General features: G+C 53.5%; 3 protein-coding genes across 3 annotated transcripts; all 3 read left to right on the top strand.

The window, feature by feature from the left end:
- Nucleotides 1-575: 575 nt before the first annotated feature.
- Nucleotides 576-2,456, top strand: J7T55_011958 (ferric reductase; the record flags this gene model as incomplete). Its single annotated transcript, XM_053136797.1, has 1 exon — nucleotides 576-2,456. The coding sequence occupies one exon, from the start codon at nucleotides 576-578 to the stop codon at nucleotides 2,454-2,456; it is 1,881 nt and encodes a 626-aa protein (XP_052999763.1).
- Nucleotides 2,457-6,009: 3,553 nt separating this feature from the next.
- Nucleotides 6,010-6,474, top strand: J7T55_011959 (uncharacterized protein; the record flags this gene model as incomplete). The annotated part of the gene is made up of 1 exon (XM_053136798.1): nucleotides 6,010-6,474. One exon carries the CDS (start codon nucleotides 6,010-6,012, stop codon nucleotides 6,472-6,474), a length of 465 nt encoding a protein of 154 aa, XP_052999764.1.
- A 2,333-nt stretch (nucleotides 6,475-8,807) lies between these two features.
- Nucleotides 8,808-10,268, top strand: J7T55_011960 (FAD dependent oxidoreductase; the record flags this gene model as incomplete). The annotated part of the gene is made up of 2 exons (XM_053136799.1): nucleotides 8,808-9,500; nucleotides 9,705-10,268. The coding sequence occupies 2 exons, from the start codon at nucleotides 8,808-8,810 to the stop codon at nucleotides 10,266-10,268; spliced, it is 1,257 nt and encodes a 418-aa protein (XP_052999765.1).
- Nucleotides 10,269-12,916: the final 2,648 nt, after the last annotated feature.

Here is a 12,916-nt window from a genome sequence, read left to right on the forward strand (position 1 = left end):
GGAAATATTCATATCGACTCAATATCGGTCTCCGCGCTGATTTGAGCAATCACGGTCATTTCTGCCACACCCTGCAACTGCCAGGCAATCAACCAACTTATCCGCCGGCCCGGACCACCTAGCCTCTCATCGACCTCGACGGCCTTGGCATCTCAGCAACCCATATCCCGCGGCCGCTGCGACCAGCCTACCACGGCCTCAACTTCCGATCCGACTGCTCTGTTTTGCTTACTCCGGTACTCACAAAGGGTGACTCGACTCTTTGTCCCAGTGGCCTGACTGCCGATATTGTCTCGTCGACCTCGTATGAGACAATCGCCACAAAGGACCGTCACCAACCTATTGTGCCTTCTCCTGTCCCCATTCATAATGCTATTGTCTGCCACTCCGTCTTATAGACAATAGCCACTCTTGACTCGGGAGGCTCTAGGCAGGGACGTCTCAGCTCTGGTCTTGTTATAGATTCGGAGCAGTACCCCGTTTGCTTTGAGAACGAGACGGACGAGGCTTGAATCTCTCCCTCATAAACAAATCCGAATACCATCTTCCCTATTCCACCCCAACCTCTAACAAAGATGGAATTCCATCGGCGCAGGTTCGCCGCCGCCGCAGCACACATGACCCCCACTCCCGCCCTTTTCCCTCGGGCAACAGAGGAAGCCTCAGCAACTGCCAGTGCCGGCGACCCCATGTCAACCATCTCGCCATACGCCCATGGCCTTAACGGTGTCAACCAGGTTAACAACCTGGTCTTTGTGGACATGCTGTGGTGGACACTGGGCATCTTCGGTTTCACGATCTTGGCCGTCAGGATATTTCAGGTCGTCTGGGGCCACATCCGCCAGGTCTCGGCAATGTCAGTCCAGGGCGATAGACAAACTTATTGGAAGTATGCTCAGTCCCATTGGATGCCCAGCTTCAAGAAGGACTTCATCTATGCACCACTATGGGGCAAGCGACACAACCGAGAGATCCGACTCTCCAAGGCCATGAACATGGGCACCCTGCCCTCGAGGCTGCATTTCATCCTCCTCTTCATCTACACCGTCAGCAATCTGGTCTACATGTTCTACCTGAACTGGTCCAACGAAAACAAGTACTCGCTGTGCGCGGAGATTCGAGGACGATCAGGAACTCTCGGCGCGGTCAACATGGTCCCTCTGATTATTTTTGCCGGCCGTAACAACCCCATGATCTCATGGCTCAAGATCAGCTTCGACACCTACAACCTCTTCCACCGATGGCTCGGTCGCCTTTCAGTCATCGAGATTCTCATCCACTTCCTGGCTTGGATCATTGTGCAAATGGCCGCTACTGGAATGTCCGGTCTGATGGATCGCGTCCTGTACGACCCATTCATTGCATCTGGAACTGCAGGTACCTGGGCAATGCTCATCCTACTGATCCTGTCTTTCTCACCCATCCGCCACGCCTTCTACGAGACCTTCCTCAACACCCACATCATGCTCGCCTTCATCACATTTGTCTGCACGCTGATCCACTGCCTGACGCCCACCGAAATTCCCACCGGTCTTCCCCAGCTCCCTTGGGTCATTGCAATCTTCGCCATCTGGATGTTCGACCGTCTGGCCCGGATGATCCGCCTCACTTTCTGCAACTGGTCCCACCGGGGATTCACTGAGGCCATCGTCGAGCCAATGCCAGGCGATTGCACCCGCGTCACCATGCACCTACCTCGCCACGTCGAGATCAAGCCTGGCTCACACGCCTACATCCGATTTGCGGGAATCAAGCCTTGGGAGAACCACCCCTTCTCCATTGCATGGATCGAACACCACGCGGAGGAGTTGCCTTTGGATGAGAAGGAGCCTATGATTCTGAGGAGGAACACGACAACATCGGTTTCATTCGTCATCGGCGCTCAGACCGGCTTCACCCGAGACCTCTACAACAGGGCCGCTGAAGCCGGCAGCCGCGCAATCAAGATGCGGGCCGCCTTCGAGGGCCCCTACGGTGGTCACCACGACTTGGACAGCTACGGACATGCCGTCCTGGTTGCTGGTGCGACTGGTATCACACATCAGCTCAGCTACCTCAGACCACTCATTGAGGGCTTCAACAATGGCAGCGTTGCCACTCGTCGCATCACACTCATCTGGATCGTTCGTGACTACGAATCACTCGAATGGATCAGACCGTGGATGGACGAAGTGCTTAGGATGCCAAATCGTAAGGAGATTTTGACCATCAAGCTCTTCATCACAAGACCAAAGAACAGCAAAGAGATTGTATCCGCCAGCACAACCGTGCAGATGTTCCCCGGCCGGCCCAACGTCCCACTCCTGATTCGCAAGGAGGTTCACGAGCAAATGGGCGCCATGGCTGTCACCGTCTGTGGGCCTGGCGCGCTGGCTGACGATGTCAGATCCGGCGTGCGCCAGGTGCAAGATGAAGGCACCGTCGTCGACTTTTTCGAGGAAAGTTTTACCTGGTAAATTCGTGCACAAGTCTCTGTTCCCAACTTGGGAACAGGAACAACAGTCACGATGCCATGGTTCACGATTTACGGCTTGATCGACGCGGATTCTCTTCTTCTTGACATCTCTATGATTGGTACCTAACACCAATCATTTTGGTGGATATTTTTTGGTGTCCTTTTTTTTGGTGGTTTACAGCCTTGCTGCGTTCTCTGTCTATATTTTGCATTTCACACACACATCTGGCCATCTGGCCGAGGGGAGAGCATCGAGGAGGTTGAAGCGACAACTACTTGAGTGAGGAAGGGACAAATCTTCAGTCTCACAAATACTGAGGAGATGTCATCACAGTCATTTGCAGATATCCCCCAAATGCATTGCGCTTGGAGTTATGGTTTATTTCGGCCATGAAGTGGAAGGCCCTAGAGGAAATAGAAAGAAGCATTCGCCTGTACATAGTCACGCTGTACGCAGCCTCGTATATATCCATCAGGGCACAACACGTTGGTTGTCCCTGTAATATCACTTCTCTTTGAAGTTCATCACAACTTTTACTTCCTTTTCTCTCGCTTCTGTCGTGATTGTGTCCAAATACGTCAAGCACCTACTGCTCTCGCTGCCTGCTTTTGCATGCAGGACAAGGCGTGAGGTCGGTCCACCGGGCCGCTGTTACTCAGCCGCCTTCGTCATGTGTCTTCTGTCCGTGGGCTTGGCGAGCGAGCCGCCTAGCCTCCACTTGGCGGCAATCCAAGTATTCTTTTTTGGTGCGGGCCGTGGAACTGTGACCTCGACGCGATTCATACCATTCGTTCATTCTTTGTCTGCCATACACACACGTTCGAGAAAGAAAAGCGTATAGTCGGGCCGACAACAATATGGACAGAGAGATAATCGCGGTAGGCGGTCATGACGGAGGAGCTGAGTTGGGAAATTTGCCCCTCTCTCTCTTACACACTATCTTAAATCTCCGGGTGGCTCGATGTTGCTGACGGTATGGCGCGATGCCAACATTGCGGCCGTTGGGAGCCGAGAATAAGGGGGAACCCTGGGCGGCGTCCTCGCCCGAGAGGACCGTGGGACTTGGCGTAATACTCGTTAGTGAATTTCAGGCCGCGCTTGCTGGAAATGAGGGTTCCTATGAACGTCGAATAGGGGTTTCATTTTGTGAAGAGTTCGTCAAGTTCTGCGGGTACGCTCTCTCTCCTGGCTGTCTAGTGTGGGGGCCGAGCAACCCTGATAGTCACTTGACAAGCTGTTTTGGTGATTATAACGTTGTGTTTTGCTCGCCTTGCTGCATCATTTTAATCGTTTACTTGGCGTGTCTGCGTCCTGGGATGCCCATCCAAGACACCTGCCCTACCCCTGACAAAATGGGAGTGTCTTGTTTAGCGGAGATCGTCAATCCGCCAGGCATGGGAGCCTCAATCTAGGCTATACCAATACGACCGCGATAGCATGTGTCCCACGCCAATTGCAACCTTATCAAGCAAACTTCCACCATTGTTCCCAGAGGACAAACATGCGATAGCGCTTTCCACGATGAGTGGGGACATGGCAGCAAGAATTTCAACCGCGACAGACGCGGTGAAGTACCGTAGCAGTCTTCTACTCCGCCGGATGATCTTTCGCTGTCGCCTCGAGGCCGTCCGCCCTGTACCCAGCTTGGCTTCCTCTTTTCAGCCTCTGATCTTTCTCAGATCGCCCTTCGCCTCCCGGTTCGGCATTCGTTGACCGCTTTCTCCCATTAGCACGCACTAGGTTAGCAGCTCGCTGAGTGACAATGATGAAATACTTACGTTCTTCCCAAAGATTATCCATCCAGGTCCCCTTGCTGTCTCCCAATAGCGTCCGGAGATGACTCGACAGACGGCACATACGTGACTTGAAATTTCACACGACAACAAACCTTACTGCCAAAGTTTGCCTGTACCTGTAATCCGACATAGCCACGCTCCCGACGGTGCATTTCCAGCGGACGTAGTGATCACCCACAGAATGGGTGGTGCAAAAGGAAGTCAAGCAGCATGTCGGACTCGGCCTTGTAGCTCCACGAAACGCCCCACGGAGCTTGCGTCGACGTTCAGCGCCCTGAGGCCCGTGACGCGGTGCGTACGAACGGCCGGATAGTACGAGTTGGGGGGCTCGGCCCCGCGCCTAGAGGTCGAGGATGATATCGTACTCTCATTGCTCCTGTTTAAGCAACTTAACATGATGTAGATTCGATCTCCAGTCCTCTCGCAAGCGAGGTGTTGAGCTATTATGCAATCAGATGTGGCCATGAGAAATACAACCCTGAAACTTTCCACTCATTTATGCATCCAAGGAAGCCTTCAGGTGTCACTTACTCAAATCGGTTTTGAATATAGCCACATCGCCCTCGTAGATCATACTATACCTCGCGGCGATTAGCCGCCATCGACAATGTGGGTGTCTCGCCAAACCAACCCTTATGCTAGCAATTCGGGACCTTGATAGCATTTCAAACTCTATAATCTCTAAATGAGATTTTCCTGTGAGATATCAATCATTGAGGTTCCATTGTCTTTGTAGCGTATGCAGTCTGGCATTGGCTTTTCTTCCTGTGGCTGGCTCAAGCAGCTGGTATGTGAGCACCAGACGTGCCACGCGTTTCGCAATCTTTGGTAAAATTGGAAACACCTGGGAAGCCAGCTGGATATTCGTGAAAAGGTTCAGGACTATGCCAGCCCCCTATGACTTGTACAATGATAGGAAGATCCAAAGTTCTCATATCTTTAGACCAACAGGAATTCCAGCCGACACTGAGCGTAGGTGGGGGAGTCAACTCAATTTCATCAGGGTCGACCAAAGCAGAACCCAGTGAAAGAGGAGCCCAAACCCCTAAAATAAGTATATACAGTTTCTCTAGTTTAAACCTACATTTGACTATTTCACAATTCGGATCCTATACCAGTTGAAAGGTCATCTGTCTCACTGTGTTCAGCGCAATTCACGGCGGACTCGCTACGATTCATACCAAACTGATTATTTGTCCATCCAGCCATCGATCCTTGCAGATTAGCTCGATACTTCTGAAGCGAGTCTCACATTTGCGCGTGAATTGGCGAGTGAGTGAGGGTAGGCGGACCATCGATGAGTGACACACACGCCCAGCATCGCTCTCGTCCCCAGACTTTGGGGGTTTTAGCGTGGTATGAACTCTTTCGAGAAAGAAGGGATTCCCAGTGGGGGTGTATGGTATGGAGCCACCTGACTTCTGAGCCAGCTAAACGTCCTTGTACTCTGCCTTTGACAGTAAATTCCGGTGGGTCGTCCTGACTGCCAAACTACTGGGAGATGTGACAAAGGACGAATTGTGATGAGAACAATCCATTGAGTCATTGGACAATCAATGTTATTGTCTGCCAATATGCATTGTATAAATACAAGAGCTTTTTCATGCTCTATTTGAAGAGAGTTTCTGTGGTCATCACGACCCGTCAGGTTTTGAAACTCGCCCAAGTCCGCCAATACCAGACCGACACCAAGAGCTAAAAATATTCTTCCGGCACTGTAACTCCCTCGGAGAGAAAGCCACAATATGGGTAACAACATGAAGGAGGTCAGGCCCGACGAAGCCCTCGCTGACCAAGAATTCGGCAGCGGTCTCCGAACAGGACCATTGTTAGGAGGCATGGCTGTCGGCATCGTCCTCTCCTTCGAAGGGTCGCCGAAGGCAGGGCAACCACGTTCCGACAAGTTCCTCGCCCACCTTACTGAGGGGCACATGAAAGAGACTTTCGAATCTCTCCAAGAGCAGGTGGAAGAAGCCAGGCGCAGGCATCATGTCAGGAGTATCGAGGTCTGGCTGTGCTACCGTAATCCTGCCAGTCTTTGGGACGACGACGATATGATCTGGAATTCGCAGATGCTATATGGCGAGTGCGAATTGATCGAAGGAATCATAGAAAAGACCAAGGCTCTGAGTACTTTTGTGCAGCTTCACTCTTATCATGTCCTTCAGAAAACTGACATGTGTGTTACCGAGGAGGGTAAAATTCGGATCCGGAGGCTATAGAAATTTTATATCCATTTCCTTGACTGCCTGATCCGAGCTCTGGTAGCCTAGTGCCAGTTGGAAAAGATCATATTTTTAGGACTGAATGATTAACCAAACAATTTATAACATATGTCTCAGCCTAATTTGCTAAATCGAGCAGAGTAGACTTTCAGAGAATCAACGTGGGCAATTACCAAATAGAACAGTCGTGTATCTGTAGTCTTGCATGATTGGCAACGTACTGGCAAATGTTTCTGGGAAATGTGCACGTGTGACATTCCAATGTGCCGGTTGGATCTGTGTGCCATCTGTTGATCGTTTAGGCCGGGAAGACTGATACATTCGCCTGTTGTGCTGATAGGTGGCTTTGGCCTCCTCTGCAGTACACATTTTGGTCCCGTAGAATGCAGCTATAAAACCAAGTCCGAGCGTCAGGCTCAGCAGCAATGTAGCGCTTTGAATCTGAAGTAAGTGGATCAGGAATACCGAAGAGGCAATGTGCCTGGACCCCTTCTTAGCAGAGCCTGTACCGTCACCTATGTTCAACACCAAAGCATCGAACTCTGGAGAGAGGAAAGGCGATGACTGGCATAGACTGATAAAGCCAAAGTAAGTCTAAACAGTCGTTCTGCCCTTCCGTATCGCTACCTTCTGATATTCGCCTCTTGTTTTAGTAGTTGGAGGCAGCGTGATGCTCAGTGAGATGTGACGCTGTGTCAGCTTTCCCACTGAGCACGGATTGCTGTTTGTCTTCGACTTGATACTGTCTGTGTGAAGAATTCATGCCAAGCTTCGAATGCGGCAAGCCGCATCCTGTGCGTGGATAGCTCTCGTTGCCTTGCGCCGGCAGAACTTCGTTGCACGGCGCGGCCACTTAGCCTGACCTCGGGCATATTATCCACCGGCCGTTGGTACGTATATCCAGCAATACTTCGGGCCCGGTCTCTGATGCTTTTGATGACTTTGGTCCCTGGCCTTGACTGTCGCCGCGTAGGGTCAACTATGTATATGCTCTGACTCCTGTTCTGGGCCGAGAAGTCAGGCTCGGAATCACTAGGGTTGATGAATCGGCGACGGAGATGAAGCAGGGCGATCTGTAGACGACTGGCAATTAGGAGCGTAGGCAGCTTGATGCCTTACATCCACGAGCAGACAACGTTGACTGAACGGTGCCCGAGCTCGGAGATTTGTTTCTGTCGCCTCGCAGGTCGGGTGGTAGCAGCCCGCTCAAGCCTGATAACCCCTTTCGGCGGTCGACAGCCTCACTCGTTCGAACTTTGTTCCCGTGAAGCCGTGCTTCCCCGGTTAATGTATGCAGCAGCCGTTCTGGGGTGTCTCCTCGAGAACAGAGGGGACGAAGTCGTGCCAACTGCAGAGTGTGGTGATGTGCTTTGGGCCAAAATATCCGAATCGTACCGCCACCGCGCCTCTCCAAGCCGGAGTAGGTTGTTCTTGATGAGGCTTTCCCATATAAGAGGCTTTGCTATCACATCTACCCTCACGGCGGAAGGACAGAGGCCCTTTTGTACGCGACGGGTGTACATCCTCGGGTCGACTTCGGGATGTGACAATTTGTGCATACAGGCCTAGACCTTCGCAGGATCTGCTGCATGTAGTCGGCATCCCTCCCCCCCGAGCGCGAGGCATTGGACTCTGATTCAAGTCACCTCGAATCCATGTAAACCAACATTGAGATCGTATGGATGCTGCTTGACGAAATTAACCCTGGGAAGGTTCAAGGACCAGCAGCGCAAGCCAAGAAGTTGGACGGAATGGTACTCGACTGGAGTCTCTCCCAGCTGCAGTGGGAGGCCTGCAGCTGTTGTGCTCAGCCCAGTCCAGGGCCCCGGGCAGACAAGCACTGCCCTCGGATGAGCAACTCTCGGGCCTTGCATCCACTGGGGAGCACATCTTGATGCAGGCGGGCAAGGGAGTGGTATAGCTTCGCGCAGATCGCTGCCATGTGCAAGGTCGTGCTACAGACTGGACTGGACTGTGGAAGAGGGCGCCGTGCAGTAATATGCCGCTACACCCCGCCGCGTGGCGAGATCTCAACCGCCGCTGTCGCTGTTACTCATCGCAACCACTCGCTCGGCTCGCCTTTCTCTTCCCATCCGCCGCCGAACAGTCATCCATGGGAAATTGATAAATGACAGCAGACACGCGCAGTCGGCCTGCTCTGCCTGGCAGCTAGCCCAATCAGCAGCCCAAGCACGCACACGCAGCCGCATGCGCCGTCTCCTCAGGCGGCCCGGCCTTGCTGTTGGTCTCGCCCCCAGCAGCTTCCTCAACGGTCCTCATAGTTCAACCTCTGATGTGACCAAGTTCCCACCAACAACCGGATTTTTGAAATGGCCGACACCGTCATCCTCGGCGCTGGTATTATCGGAGTATCCACGGCATACTATCTCTCAAAGTATCAACCTGGGAACACCATTCACCTTGTCGATTCCTCCCCAGAGCTCTTCGCTTCGGCATCCGGATATGCAGGTGGTTTCTTAGCAAGGGACTGGTTCGGCACAGGCGTCGCCTCCCTGGCAGCACTGAGCTTTGACGAGCACAAGAGGCTCGCAGAGCGTCACGACGGCGCCTCCAAGTGGGGTTACTCCAGGAGCACCTCTCTCAGCTACACCGCCGCCTCCCAGACCCGTGGGAGGAAATCTCAGAGGGGAGAGGACTGGCTACGCTATGGATCAAGCAGGGCCAACGCCGCCGGCGGTTGTGCGAGTGACGACTCTGAAAACGGTGGCGTACTGCCACCTTGGCTGCGCCGCGAGGATGGCGACGCAGTGAAGCCGATTGGGGATGACAGGACAACGGCCCAGGTCGATCCGCTACAGCTGTGTCACTTCCTGCTCGACCAATGTCTCGCCAGTGGCGTTCAACTCTGCCAGCCCGCCAAGGCCATCGCCGTCATGAAGGATATCCGGGACGAACTGTCCAGCATCAGGATTGCCGAAACGCAATCATCCACAGAGACCGATGTTCCCTGCACCAGACTGATCATCACGGCGGGAGCGTGGTCACCGAAAGTATTCAAAGAGGTCAGCCCCCGGAGACTACCCCCATCTCTCATTCAACATGATTCTATCCTTACTTGTCGTCTCGCAACCTGCATCAGCTGCCTGTTCGCCTTTTAGGGTTGCAGCTCCAAGAACAGGCCCCAAGCCGGCAATTTTCCGTCTCACTTTGGTCGAGTACAATTCCGTTGCAAAATCCTTCACAGGCTGACTCCAGATCCTGGACAGCTATTCTCAAAATCGCAGAGCAGATTGCCCATCTCGAGCCTGGCAGGCCATTCGTTGGTACTGAAGTCGCCACGATGGACAGCGGAGATGGAGAAGAGGGGATGTCACGCCCTGTACGCGACGAGCAAGACAGGTTTCTCGCCCGAGATATTCTCACGGGTCGGAGGGCAGATTTACGTTGCCGGGCTAAACTCGGCCGAAATGCCGCTGCCGAACCTGGCCACGGAGAAACCGATCTCGCGTGACGCGATCAACGAGCTCAAGAAGGTAGCAGCCAAGCTACTCGGACCTGAGGGCGCAGATGCTGACGACCTCGAGGTCGTGAGGGAGGGGCTCTGTTTCCGGCCAGTCACGCCCTACGGAACCCCTATCATCTCAAGGATCGACGATGAGCACCTGGAGGAAGGCATCACAACACGCCCTGACGGCGAGGGCGGCGTGTTCCTGGCTGCAGGTCACGGTCCGTGGGGAATATCCCTCAGTCTGGGAACCGGAAAGGTGCTCGCAGAGATGGCACAAGGGCGACGCATTAGTGCTGATGTGAGCTCTCTGGTGATGTGGTGACACTGCATGTTTCCTTCTGCGACTGCCGTGGTTATCAGGAAGACAGATCGCCTTCTTCTACAAAATTTCATTGGGTGTCTGGCCGGTTGTGCTGGATGATAATAGTATCATTTTAATGGTTTCTGGATAGGATTCGGGGCATATTTACACGGACAGCTCCACAACTGGCTAAGGAAGATTGAAGAGTCAGCCCCCTTACGTACGCCTCCATCGATGGGCTAAATACAGTATATTCGATCTACTGTTTATCTGGCATTCTGCATCCTGCATCAAAAGTTCCGAGATTGACAATTTTGTGACTGGCGATCCAACACCATGTGCAAGTCACGCCTCCTTACTGCGTGTTAGCAATGGAGAGGTGAAGTTGACCGCGGGAACGGGGATCGTCGTCACGGATGATTCCGAGCGGCACGGGCTGAAACCTAATCACAGGGCTAGATTGGCCTGTGGGAAGCAGCGGGAGGACGTTCTGTGTGATATGGGGGGAGAGAAGCTCTTGCTAGGTCCCAGGTGATCGAGACAAGTCAGGGTGGGTGGCGAGAAGTCTGGATGTCCGGCCTGCCTATCAGGGAAGCCGAATGGAATCATATGTGAAGCTTCAGTGAGGACCCAGAACAGCGGCAGTGATCCAGTCTGTCGGTGCTGGCCTACCCACTCAGGCGCAAGATCAATGTGACTGTGACGGGCCTGGCACCTGCGACTGGGAGGGGACAAAGATGTCGGTCAGTCGCTGAGGTGCTTGCCTTTGCATGCTGATCACCTCGCATGGCCCTCAAGTACCTCTGCATGCCATTGACTACAGTATCCTCCAGCAGCGGTGAAGATGGAGCAACTCCAAGACGTCAAGAGAAAATAAGTCAAGACTCAAGCACGCGCGCGCTCTCGTTTCCGTCGTTCGACATATGGCCACGGTCATGCCATGACCGGCTGGGAGATGCATTGTACAGGAGACGCGGACGAAGCTGGACACAGGCGTCATCGTCAAGTCCCCCAGCACTGCAGATGCGACTCATGTCGAATCGAGATGGATGTGAGGGCCAAGAAGCTACAGGGGACCTGGGCTTTGGGCACACGGATCACTGACGGATACAGAGGATGTTGGTCCACTCTGCAGCGCCAAGGGCCAATCAGCCAACACACATAGCCGCCCGCATTTAAGTTCCGATGCGCTCGACTGCCATTGATCCAATTGCTTGTCCGCCATCACCACCAAGTCACTTTGAGATTGCATCCCACCCATCCCGCCTAACCCTCCTCGGGCCCCGGGGCCCCCAAATACGACCAAGAAAGCCCTGGACCTGCCGTACCGAGATGGGCTAGAATGCCTGAGATGCACAATGGGCATGGTGGGTGGGGTTGGTTGCAGTTGCGACTCGTCCCACCGCAGCGCCCAAAGGGCCAAGCACCACCTCTCCTCACCTGGCCCAGATATCATCTCCCTCCCATTGTCACCGACGGCGAATCACTGACCGCAGAGAGGGGTCATGAATGCTTTGCGGGCGACAAGACTGAAGCCAACTCTGCTCCTGTGCTGGGCTAATTGGCCCTATTGGTTCTCGCAACCCCCACCGGGCAAACATCTCTCCCTCCGCTCTCGTTCGACTGAGGATATCTTCGTCTTTTACCGGGCACGGTGTTGCCAGAGATCCACGTAATACATACGCAGTCCGGCGGCCGCGTACACACCGAGAGACCACTGTTACGGGACTTCCTTGTTCGTGTGGACCGCTGGGACTCACCTGTGTGCCAGTCAACAGGATTTGTGTCCCCCGAGCGAGAGAGCACTGTCTTCCTCGTCTTCCTCGACATATCTATCCGAACCGGATGTCTGTCGCACCATCCAGCGACCAGAAGCGAGTGTGATCGCATCCCTTGACTTCACTGGTCAGCAACAGGAACAATTGGTCCTTTCCGTCGCCTGGATAAAAGCACGGCAGACAACAAGCTTCCGTACTGGGCCATCAACATCTGTGTGATAGTGCGCTGCCCGGCCCGCTTGCATCGAGGACCACAATACCTGCATGCACTTCCCTGCCGAATTGATCGATGCTTGCCCACTCCCAGGGTCCACACCTACGACATCCTCTACGAATACTGAGTGCGGTGATTCGTACCCCCTGTTCAACACCCCCTGTGTGGCACGGCGCGTTACTTGGTCCGTGCCACGGGTTTTAACTCCGAATCAGAACTAGTCCCCGTCGCTAAAGCTCAAGCGAGAATCTTAAGTACATCAACGAAAAACTCAAGTACCTTAAAATCATCACAGCTACTTCAAAAACCGCATCTTCTTAATTTTTTTGATACAGTCTGAACGGGTTGGACCTCTGGGACTCGGCGGCGCCTACCGGCACCGTCGCTCCTCGCCCCAGCCGGCCCTTTAAATTTGATTTGGGGATTCTTAATTACTAGAGATGTAGGAAAGTCTTGGTTGGGACAAGACTTTGAGGTACGTGTGAGAAGCAGGGGGTGTTGAACAGGGGGTACGAATCGCCGCACTCACGAATACTCTTCACATCCAGTCCACCAAAGTTCGGTAGACAGCTCTTTACTCTGGCTCGCCTGCCCTGTTCTTCCCCACGCATGGCCCGTCGAGTGTGACCTGCATTGGCGGGGAACAGGCCAGAAAGAACGGCCAGCCAATATTAAAG

The sequence above is a fragment of the Diaporthe amygdali genome, assembly GCF_026229845.1.
Source record: "Diaporthe amygdali strain CAA958 chromosome Unknown NODE_2_length_3802984_cov_64_841326, whole genome shotgun sequence".
NCBI lineage: Eukaryota > Fungi > Ascomycota > Sordariomycetes > Diaporthales > Diaporthaceae > Diaporthe > Diaporthe amygdali.